Source organism: Oncorhynchus keta, chromosome 14 (genome assembly GCF_023373465.1).
Source record: "Oncorhynchus keta strain PuntledgeMale-10-30-2019 chromosome 14, Oket_V2, whole genome shotgun sequence".
NCBI classification, from domain to species: Eukaryota; Metazoa; Chordata; class Actinopteri; order Salmoniformes; family Salmonidae; genus Oncorhynchus; species Oncorhynchus keta.
In genome coordinates, this window is record NC_068434.1 from 62,229,004 (window position 1) to 62,241,132 (window position 12,129).

General features: G+C 41.9%; 1 protein-coding gene across 3 annotated transcripts in view; it reads left to right on the plus strand.

The window, feature by feature from the left end:
• The window catches only part of LOC118393748 (phosphorylase b kinase regulatory subunit beta-like), an 83,721-nt gene extending 72,037 nt beyond the window's left edge, over window positions 1–11,684 (plus strand). For 2 of the 3 annotated variants that reach the window (XM_035786787.2, XM_035786789.2), the window contains 10 exons: window positions 412–574; window positions 716–797; window positions 2,215–2,272; window positions 6,029–6,119; window positions 8,957–9,153; window positions 9,328–9,462; window positions 9,550–9,679; window positions 10,133–10,240; window positions 10,453–10,590; window positions 11,013–11,684. In XM_035786787.2, coding sequence (XP_035642680.1) covers window positions 412–574; window positions 716–797; window positions 2,215–2,272; window positions 6,029–6,119; window positions 8,957–9,153; window positions 9,328–9,462; window positions 9,550–9,679; window positions 10,133–10,240; window positions 10,453–10,590; window positions 11,013–11,150 — 1,240 coding nt within the window. In that variant the 3' untranslated portion in view covers window positions 11,151–11,684. Of the gene's footprint in view, window positions 1–411; window positions 575–715; window positions 798–2,214; window positions 2,273–2,547; window positions 2,639–6,028; window positions 6,120–8,956; window positions 9,154–9,327; window positions 9,463–9,549; window positions 9,680–10,132; window positions 10,241–10,452; window positions 10,591–11,012 lie in introns of all 3 variants that reach the window. The other variant, XM_035786788.2, reaches the window with a different exon arrangement.
• Window positions 11,685–12,129: the final 445 nt, after the last annotated feature.

The window sequence follows — 12,129 nt, forward strand, 5'->3', positions numbered from 1 at the left end:
AAGCATTTTGAAATATCACAGAATCAATTTTGCTGTAGATTTATTTTTTGCCTGCTATGTTACTGCAGACTCTGTCATCTGAGAAATGCCAGCGGTGGCATAGTGCACTTGATTTCCTCTCCAGGCCCACCGGGAAGGCAGAGTTTGTACCTTCAGACACATGAAATGGCAATAGTTTGCCTACCCGGCACACAGGGCAGCTGAATTGGCTGCACCTACCACCAACAATCAGAGACTAATAAAAAATCGGAACACAAGGCTTTATCTTTGGGTTTTTTACAGAAATGTTTGGCGATGGACAAGTCGATCACGTTCGACCGGTTGGTGACCACTATTATCAAGGAATCAGTGTGTAAAGAACTTAACTTGCCAGTAAACCTGAAAATACTCATGTAACTTCTGCTGGTATAGAATCCCAGAGTTTAAGAACTTTCAGGAGCTGGAGATGCCCAAGCACTCCAAGGTAAAGAGGCAGACGAGCACGCCCAATGCCTCAAACCTGGAGCAGCAGCCTGAGATCGACATTGAGGAGTGGAAACACAAATCCACCAACGAGATCATGCAGAAATTCTATGTGAGTACGGCGTCGATATTAGGACAGCTTCAATCAAAAGTTGATGGGTGTTTAATGTAGCGCTCTAGATCTGTCTCTAAACTGTCATTACACTCCTATGGCATGACCTTTGACCTCTTTCTGTGTTTTTGTCTTACTCAGGACTGTGACTGCCTGGCCAGTCAAGCACAGCTTGCCAGTATTCTCATGAAGAAAGAGGGTCCTGACTTCTTTGCCAATGATGGTAGGCACAGAATCAAAAACACACATGCAAAATGGTGTTACTCTGTTAAAGTAAAGTAACAGTCCAGTGAAAATCTATTTTTACTAATATTCTGTTTGCTCATACCCAAATAATGTTGTTGACTCGTCCTTTACTTGTTATTGTAGCCAAAACATAAATGAGAGAAAACCCTCTCAGTAAAACCCAAACTCAAACTTGTTATTGAAACAAACCATAAAAATAAAAAAAATACACTTGAAATTTGCTTGGATAATGACATCATCCTCTTCGGCTGGGGCAGGCCGTGATTGGTCCAGCAGCATTTGTTTTTTTCTCCGGTGGGGTGAAGGATCCTTCTCGAGACTCAGGCTCAGGAGTGCACATTCACTGCACACAAGCAAGCTTGCTAGCAAGCCAACAATCCACACTTGCTGTTATCAAAAAGAACAAACCCTATGTAACAACTCTCACCAATCACTTCTATTTCAAATGATGTGGTTTGTAAGAGTTGGCCTGCTGGCTATTTAGAAGCAGTTAGCTACCTAGCATGCTAATGTTAGCTATCGCGACTAACTGTAGCCAGCAAGAAAGCAAGAAAATGCAGATCCTCCACACAACAATCATCTCTCCATTCCCTTCTATTTTAAATCATGTTGTTTATAGCTTAACATTTTATGTCAAGAGGAAACCCAGTTAGCTGTTGTTGACTGAAATACAGGTAACTGCCAAAATAAAGGAAACACCAACATAAAGTCTCTTAATAGGGTGTTGGGCCACAACGAGCCAGAACAGCTTCAATGCACCTTGGCATAGATTCTACAAGTGTCTGGAACTCTATTGAAGGGATGCGACACCATTCTTCCATTTGGTGTTTTGTTGATGGTGGTGGAAAACGCTGTCTCAGGCCCTGCTTCAGAATCTCCCATAAGTGTTCAATTGGGTTGAGATTTGGTGACTGAGATCACTCTGTTGTTTCCTAACAGGCCAAGCAGGGGCATAGAGAAAATATGCTTTTTAATATCCTAATTATAATGTTTTGGAAGGACATCTATTTAATTCATATTGTAATTAATTGTAGGTAATATTTTTGTTTAAAAAATTGTAACATTGAACAGATACTTTTAACACTATTCATCAGAGCCAGACTAACGGGCCAACTAGCCCCAGGGTGGGAATCAGTGCATCACTGTAAATGAAATGTCCATAGGCTAATCCATTTAGCACCCCATGACTAACTGATAATACAAATACAAAATGGGGTCAATTCAACCAAGGCATAGTCTATGCAGCTAGTGTCAAGCATAGCAGTGTCTTGGCAAACACTGTTTTCAGACCCAATCATCTACAGTTTACATAGTTTGTTTTACATCATTTCTAGAATATATCCAGTGATTTGCATTGCTCATTTCACTTACAGAGGCCTTTTAATTGTTTCCAGAGACCCTCATGGAAGACATGGAGAGACTCTACAGAATAGCTGGGACCAGGAAACTTTGGTCAGATTTCCTTCTTTCTCCAGCATATCATTCCCTTTCCATTTAACCTGAAAGAATAGTTTGTATTTTATTTTATGTGGCCGGTGATATTCTTCCATTACAGTACCTCTATGAAGAGCCTTCAACATTTTTGCCTTTCACATACTTTTACTGTCGTTTCAAGATTTAAATAACATTTTCTCTTGTTCTCCTATGTCTGTCTTCATCAGAATTGTAAATGTATCCACTGAATTCACAACTATTGTAAACAATGATAGACATTTCTATGGGTGTAGGCTAGCGGTGCGTTACGCTGCAGCCGTTATCAAGAAGTTTGCCGGTTCTATAGCCCCTCATATCACCACACTGGTGGTCCATGGCAAGCAGGTAATGGAGTAGAGTTGATGTGTAGCATGTGTGCTCTATTAGCTCAGCTAGCCACTCAGTCACCGTGCACAACGTGTACCATTAACTGTGAGTGCTATGCTTCACTCATGCGCTACTTCCCTCTGCAGCACTGTCCAATTGCTCTCTATGAACGATCAATTTCACGTTCACGTGCTCCGTTGGCCTTTTTGTTCTTGCCGTTGTTGTTGTTGTTGTTGTTGTTGTTGTTGTTGTGATGGTTCGGCTGTGTTATGGGGAACTGGTCGTGAGTTTCCATATTGCTCAGCGCTAAGATTGAACATAATTGAAAAGAGACCTGAGAGTCAGAGAGTGGAACAGCCCGTAATCCAGCCGGGCTCCACCTTGCTCTGGAACCACATCAGTACTTGGTCCAATTTCCTTTCTCATTTATTTAACACGGGTTAATAAGTGGAGCTTGAAATAAGTTCCTTTTATATTACAAAACATCAATGGTTTAACATCACAGCATGCCCTTTGAGCATTTAGCCTGACATTTCATGGACAAAATATGTAGACGTATAAGCTGTAGACCATATCAGTGCTAAAACGATATGAGCACAATTTACTATAGGTATAGATGGCTGGGTGTGGTAAATGGGAGATGCATATTGTTGATACGATGAAAGTACACCTTTTTAAAGCTTAAAACACTGTGTTTTCTCCATTTTATTTGGAAATCTATTGAGAATGTTTTTGTTAAGTTGATGTGTATGGCTAAGCAACCCTGAATGCTGCCATGTACACTCCCCTCCAAATGACATCTCATTCCAAAACCGTTTAGAAAAAAAACATCTCATTACAAAATCATGGGCATTAATATGGAGTTGGTCTCCCCTTTTGACGCTGTAACAGCCTCCACTCTTCTGGGAAGGCTTTCGACTAGATGGTGGAACATTGCTGCGGGGATTTGCTCCCGTTCAGGCACAAGAGCATTAGTGAGGTCAGGCACTGATGTTGGGCGATTAGGGCTGGCTCGAAGTCGGCGTTCCAGTTCATCCTAAAGGTGTTCGATGGGGTTGAGGTCAGGGCTCTGTGCAAACTGTTGCTATAAAGAAGCACATAATTGTCTAGAATGTCATTGTATGCTGTAGTGTTAAGATTTCCCTTCCCGGGGCCTAGCCCGACCATGAAAAACAGCCCCAGACCATTATTCGTCCTCCACCAAACTTTACAGTTGTCACTATGCATTGGGGCAGGTAGTGTTCTCATGGCATCCGTAAACCCGTGATTCATCCACCGGACTGCCAGATGGTGGAGTGTGATTCATCACTCCAGAGAACACGTTTCCACTGCACCAGAGTCCAATGGTGGCAAGCTTTACACCACCCCAGCCAACGCTTGGCATTGCACATGGTGATCTTAGGCTTATGTGCGGCTACTCGGCCGTGGAAACCCATTTCATGAAGCTCCCGACTAACAGTTCTTGTGCTGACGTTGCTTTCAGAGGCCGTTTGGGACTCGCTAGTGAGTGTTGCAACTGAGGACAGATGGTTATTATGCTCTTCAGCACTCGGCAGTCCCGTTCTGTGAGCTTGTGTGGCCTACTACTTTGCGGCTGAGCCGTTGTTGCTCCTAGACATTTCCACTTCACAATAACAGCACTTATGTTTGACCAGGGAAGCTCTTGCAGGGCAGAAATTTGACAAATTGATTTGTTGGCACATATGATGGTGCCATGTTTAAAGTCACTGAGCTCTTCAGTAAGGCCATTCTACTGCCAATGTTTGTCTATGGACAAACATTGGCACATGGCTGTGTGCTCGATTTTTATACACCTGTCAGAAACGGATGTGGCTGAAATAGCCGAATCCACTCATTTGAAGGGCTGTCCACATACTTTTGTATATATAGTGTGTCTATTCCCCCAATTTGAAGGTGTCATAAGTATTGGGACAAATTCACTTATAGTGTATTAAAGTAGTCAAAAGTTAAGTATATGGTCCCATATTCCTAGCACGCAAGTGAAAAAGTGACAGATGCACAAAGATCATACCCCCAAAACATGCTAACCTCTCACTATTACCAATAACGGGGGAGGTTAGCATTCCAGGGGGGGGTGCCTCTAACTTCCTCACTCATCATTATTCACGATTCATTCATGATGATCCGTAATCATGATATCATCCATATTAATGTGGAAGTGTTCAGAAACATATTCTATTCTTATTTACAATAAAAGTGACTCCAAAATGACACAATACATTATTTACCATTTATTTATATTGGGCACAACATAATCTGAAGCACAGCCCCCCAAAACTGCAAATGCTTCCAACAAGTTTGTAGAGTCACAAGCTTGACGTAAACTTTTCACTACTTTAAAACACTATAAGTGAATATGTCCAAGTGGGGGGACTAGATACATAAAGTGCTTTCATTTCTAAATGGTAAAACAGATTTATAAAAGAAAATACCCGTAAAAAAAAGGTGACATTCTGTACTGTCGCCTCATATAAAACATTTGATCTTAAATCCAAAATGGTGGAGTATAAAGAGACATTTTAGTTTTAGTTTACTGTCCAAATAAATATGAAGGGGATCGTATGTACGATAACTACAGCCCATGCCTGTTGCTTTTTCCTCACAGGAACCCAGCAAGCATGAGGAGACGTACTGCACAGTCACTCTAGCGAATAATGCAATCGTAAATTAGTGAACATGGAAACATGTGAGAATTAATAGGCTGAGTCAGGAAACAACGGCAGGAGCCAGAGCTGAATTCATGCATTGGAATCTTCATTTGGAACCACTGCCTGTTCTGCTAGGCTAGGCTAGGCTAGGCTAGGCTAGGCTAGGTGTCCCAGAGGGAAGCACCCACCATGCTAATAGATTTCCATTCTATGGGGATGGCATCTTGTGTTTTGATCAGTTCGCCATTTAGTTATTTATACAAAAGTCCTTCTGTTGCAGGAAAGGAAGTTTGTAGAGTTGTGGTTTTACATGTGCAGAACCACAATATGATGATCATTTATTTGACAATCTGGAGGTGAAATTCAGAGTCGATTTAGATTTGTTTTTCATTTGCTTAGCAAAAAAATCTATAATTGACGTGTAAAACAGTAGCACAACAAGGCTCTTTGTACTGTATAGACACACCGGTGGACATGAGTGGGACATGCCACACACATGACTTTGCACCTTTGTTTTAGAACTTCATTACACGAATCGCACCTTCAGTAGTGTGACTCAAATCACGTTACAGTACATCAGCCTTAATGTCATGGTTATACTGTATGTGTGGTTCTTATGATAGAGAACACAGCTGACTACGTTGTTATCACACTGTCATTATGAACTGTTCCTACTGTAGTTGTACTGACACATATAGCATTGACCCTATTAAGGATCTCCTTGTGTTTTTTTTACCAGGGGGGTTGTACGAATCGCAGCCAGTGTGATAACTAAGCTAGTGGACAGCATTGCCCCAAGTATTACTAGTGTTTTAGTGCATGGCAAGCAGGTAAGTGGACATTTGAAAATGGGGGGGAAATTATACAGTTGAATCATGTATGTATTAATTTCTTTTGTCACATCAGATGCCTATTTCGAAACACAATCTTAGTGTTCATTGATTATCAAATTAATTGGATGAAATTATGTCCATTTTGAAAGTATTAGGAACGTTCAGTTGACAGTGAGCTCCTCATGCTTTTGTCCTATAGGAAATGCTTAGAGTTATTGCAGTTGCACGCTTCGTATTTCCCAGCTAACTCACTGTGCTTTAGCCCTGTAGCAAGGCTGTTAATATGTGCTGAAAGTGTATTCCTGGGTTTAACAGGCTCTATGTATGCTGTGACCTGACCTATAACCTATGACCTAATACAACCCTTTCCCTTGGATTTATATGAAGTGAGCTGCCTAAAAGTATAATGTTATATCATTATACATTTTTTTTCTCAAATATTAGTTGCTTCTTAGCAGTCCCCATTTCTGGCCTCATTTTCCCACCCAAGAGTTTTGGGCATTTCATTACTATGAAGTACCTCATGGTGTGAATCTGCATGTAGATTGCATCGTAGAGGGAAAACTATTCTGGACTTGATGAGAAAGCTGGTTTTGAGCAAGAGTTGTCTGCACCTGTCACCCGGTAGGACATGTTTAGATTACACTTAGTAATATTAGAAGTGAGGTACAGATTAAAAGCTGTGATTTACCATCTAACTGGAGAGCATTAGTCTGCAACCATATGTTTTGAGAGGCTATTTTTCAAAGGGATATTGAAGCATATCTTGTTGTTTGGGAAGAATAATGATTACCCAGGTGTAATTTTCTTCTGGCCTTTATGCTTTGAAAATAAGAAATATCACAAGATAATCTTGGTCATTATCTTTTCTCCAATGTTCTACTAGGTGGGGAGGGGGGGGGGCACTTTTACAGTTTTGAGATGGAGAGATAGTTTAAGCGAAGGGGATACGGAAACATCAGCATTTCTACGTAGTATTGCACACTATCTGGTCAGTCAAAAAGTGTATAGGTAGAGGGATGTCACCCATAAAATACAATCTAATGTTTTTATTTCAACCTTTTGACTATTTGCTTCTTGTTATCCATGTATACACATCTACAGTGCCTTGCGAAAGTATTCGGCCCCCTTGAACTTTGCGACCTTTTGCCACATTTCAGGCTTCAAACATAAAGATATAAAACTGTATTTTTTTGTGAAGAATCAACAACAAGTGGGACACAATCATGAAGTGGAACGACATTTATTGGATATTTCAAACTTTTTTAACAAATCAAAAACTGAAAAATTGGGCGTGCAAAATTATTCAGCCCCCTTAAGTTAATACTTTGTAGCGCCACCTTTTGCTGCGATTACAGCTGTAAGTCGCTTGGGGTATGTCTCTATCAGTTTTGCACATCGAGAGACTGACATTTTTTCCCATTCCTCCTTGCAAAAAAGCTCGAGCTCAGTGAGGTTGGATGGAGAGCATTTGTGAACAGCAGTTTTCAGTTCTTTCCACATATTCTCGATTGGATTCAGGTCTGGACTTTGACTTGGCCATTCTAACACCTGGATATGTTTATTTTTTAACCATTCCATTGTAGATTTTGCTTTATGTTTTGGATCATTGTCTTGTAGGAAGACAAATTTCCGTCCCAGTCTCAGGTCTTTTGCAGACTCCATCAGGTTTTCTTCCAGAATGGTCCTGTATTTGGCTCCATCCATCTTCCCATCAATTTTAACCATCTTCCCTGTCCCTGCTGAAGAAAAGCAGGCCCAAACCATGATGTTGCCACCACCATGTATGACAGTGGGGATGGTGTGTTCAGGGTGATGAGCTGTGTTGCTTTTAAGCCAAACATAACGTTTTGCATTGTTGCCAAAAAGTTCAATTTTGGTTTCATCTGACCAGAGCATCTTCTTCCACATGTTTGGTGTGTCTCCCAGGTGGCTTGTGGCAAACTTTAAATGACACTTTTTATGGATATCTTTAAGAAATGGCTTTCTTCTTGCCACTCTTCCATAAAGGCCAGATTTGTGCAATATACGACTGATTGTTGTCCTATGGACAGAGTGTCCCACCTCAGCTGTAGATCTCTGCAGTTCATCCAGAGTGATCATGGGCCTCTTGGCTGCATCTCTGATCAGTCTTCTCCTTGTATGAGCTGAAAGTTTAGAGGGACGGCCAGGTCTTGGTAGATTTGCAGTGGTCTGATACTCCTTCCATTTCAATATTATCGCTTGCACAGTGCTCCTTGGGATGTTTAAAGCTTGGGAAATCTTTTTGTATCCAAATCCGGCTTTAAACTTCTTCACAACAGTATCTCAGACCTGCCTGGTGTGTTCCTTGTTCTTCATGATGCTCTCTGCGCTTTTAACGGACCTCTGAGACTATCACAGTGCAGGTGCATTTATACAGAGACTTGATTACACACAGGTGGATTGTATTTATCATAATTTGTCATTTAGGTCAACATTGGGTCATTCAGAGATCCTCACTGAACTTCTGGAGAGAGTTTGCTGCACTGAAAGTAAAGGGGCTGAATAATTTTGCATGCCCAATTTTTCAGTTTTTGATTTGTTAAAAAAGTTTGAAATATCCAATAAATGTTGTTCCACTTCATGATTGTGTCCCACTTGTTGTTGATTCTTCACAAAAAAATACAGTTCTATACCTTTATGTTTGAAGCCTGAAATGTGGCAAAAGGTCGCAAAGTTCAAGGGGGCCGAATACTTTCACAAGGCACTGTACCTTTCTGGTTCGTCACTCTGTCCTCTTAGTAAAAGAATCCCCACAAAGCAATAACAGAACAGCAGACATTTTTCTGATGCTGGCTGGGCTCTGTTGCCAGGTAACACTGGGACTGTTTGGGCATGAGGAGGAGGTGATCTCCAACCCCCTCTCACCTGGGGTCATCAAGGGCATCCTCTACAGCAAGTGCTACGGGGAGAGGGAGGCCGTGCTGCAGCAGGAGCTGGTCATCCACATCGGCTGGATCATCTCCAACACCCCCGAGCTGTTCAGCGGCATGCTCAAGATCCGCGTCGGGTACGAATAGAGCCCGGGACGAATAGAGCTAGGCAGGCTGTAGCCATGGCCATTCTGATCCTACAGCTGGGTGGTTGTTATTCTGTTTGTCTCTCAAGTTGTCTGTTTGAGGATAGCCATCTGTGGTTATGAGATGCATTGTTTTTGCTTCGTATTCCGCTGGTATTGGTGTAGGTGGATCATCCAGGCCATGAAGCATGAGTTGGAGATCCGAGCAGGTGACATGTCACCCCAGGACATTTACCAGATGTCCCCCAGCGATGTTAAACAGCTGCTGCTGGATGTCCTTCAGCCACAACAGCACGACAGGTAAACGCACACACACACACACACAAGCCTCCACACACGCATGTTTTATTCTATTTTATTAATTTCCCTATTCGTTACCCATCCCAGGTCCTGGATCAACATGCGTCAAATCGATGGTTCCCTCAACAGGACTCCCCATGGCTTCTATGACCGAGTGTGGCAGATTTTGGAGAGAACTTGTAACGGCATCGTAGTGGCAGGGATCCATCTCCCACAGGTAGTGTTGGTTATTGCAACAGTGACATTATAATCCTTTATTTACATCCTCAAACTCTACATTTAATCACATCTCTGAAGGACCACACTATAGGCCCCTTTTGACAGAGGTGAAATTCCCAAAAAGACTGCATATTTGAAGTATATTAGGCTGCTTGGCCCAACAGTTGATTCAAAAGGATGGTTTGAATGCAGGAGATCCTCAATGCATCGCATATACCTCACTATTAAATAAATGTCTGTTTATAATTTTTGGTAATAATTGGTCATCGGGGTGTTCTTGCCTAAAGCGTTACTGTTAAAATCTCCCACTTTCATTACATTACATTACATTTAAGTCATTTAGCAGACGCTCTTATCCAGAGCGACTTACAAATTGGTGCATACACCTTATGACAACCAGTGGAACAGCCACTTTACAATAGTGCATCTAAATCTTTTCCTTCCATTGCAGCAACCTACACTATCTGACATGACCATGTATGAGATGAACTTTTCTCTGCTGGTGGAAGACACACTGAAGGACATTGTGCTGCCTGAGTACAGGCAGATAGTAGTAGAGGTAAGGGCCAATCAGATTTCACTGTAATTTACAGCTGCATGTTTTCCGTACACTACTCTTGGTCAAACAGGACCCTCCATTGACTACATTACCCACGCATTTCATCTAGCAACATTTCCACCACATTGGGTTTACAATACAAAACATTCTAATTGCACACACATATTATCATGGCTCTACTTTCTTACCTGCCCTAATATCCATGGTTGCAGCTGCTGATGGTGGTGTCCATAGTGTTGGAGAGAAACCCGGAGCTGGAGTTTTCGGAGAAGGTTGACCTGGACATTCTGGTGAAGGAGGCCTTCCATGACTTCCAGAAGGACAGGAGTCTGGAGGGGATGAATAAACTGGTAGGTGCCTGCCCTACACTCTCCGCTAGACTCACAGAATCTAAGGTTGGGTCACACCACTGTCACGCGAGCTCCTTGGAGTTCATGTAGCATGCAAGCTTAGCTGTTGTACGCCCACGATGATGTACAGGACAAGTTATCTCAGCTAAGTAGAAGCAGACCACATATTCGAGGGGAGGGTACCTTGGGTGCTTTGGCGATAATTGTTCTGGTCAGTCTCGACTAAATTCATTAACGGTGAATGTTAAGGATGGGAGTAATTGTGTTACTTGTTATTCATATCAGATTATTTCCAATCTGAATAGTTGTTCATTCTGCAGTTTGTTGCTGAAAAGCAGTGCTTTGTTATAGATCTTTCGACAGTTTGCACTGTATATAACAGTACTGCTAGTTTACAGTGAAAAAAACATTGTTGTCCGCAGGATGACATGGAGGAGTTCTATAAGACACCTCCGATGGGCAGGAGAGGCACCTCCAGTTACCTGACCAAGGCTGTGATGATTCAGCTGCTTCAGGGAGACATGAAGCCCTCCAAGGATGACCCCTGCTCGGTCAGCTAAACTAAACCCGTTCTGTACTTCGTTGAACTACTAACAACATGCTAAATTAGTCAGCAGCACTGACTGTTGTTCCACCAGCAATACCCTTGTTCTGTTAGCTTCAAGCTATTAGGACAGAATGTATCAGATCTTATCAACACTGTTACTACTGATAACAACATTGAACTCTTACCCCCTGAAATCCTTGCATGTAGACTTGTTTGTATAGCATTAGCGTTGTAGGGCAGCCCAGTGCACACTTTTTTTGTTCTCTAAGTCTTAGGAAGTCCAGGTCTTTTTGAAAGCCTGGTCGCTGTATTTTTCTGAATGTGGCTAATACACAGTCATTTGAGTTCCTTCACTCTTATTAACATGATATATTCATTAAGTTGTCTATGTGTTTGCACGTGGTGTGAGTGTGCCTACCCAGTGTAGTGAATCTGAATTGAACTTTTTCAATGTGTGTGACGATTGCCATTGTGTTCCGCCACTCGATCAAGGGGATTTTGGAAGCTCAACACTTGTTTCGAAAAAATAAACTTGTGAAACCTGGGACATCCTGTTGATTTATTTGCTTGGGTTCGTCATGTTTGAATTTCGTGGAGCGTTACCCCTGCTGTATAATATTTGCCTTGTATCATTGAAGCTAAATGCGTAAAAGGCTTTATAATCACAACATGGTGTAACATGTTTCTGTTTATTTCGCCTGCAGTTGCAACAGGAATGTCATGATTATTCAAGCGTGTCTCGGTTGTTCCTGGGGGTATGTGTATTGTATTGAATCCCACCACTAGTAACTCCCACTCATGTCAGCTTAGCTGCAGTCATACCAATCTCACCACTGGAGCTGGAAAATCACATCATTTGACATACAAAGGAAGGGTTAGACACTGAGAAAAGCAGAGGAATTATTTCTGCGTAGGACTCAATACATAATTTACTTCAGAATCTGTTCTAAATCTGCTCCAACACTTGGACAGGAGAGTGGGATTGATAGATC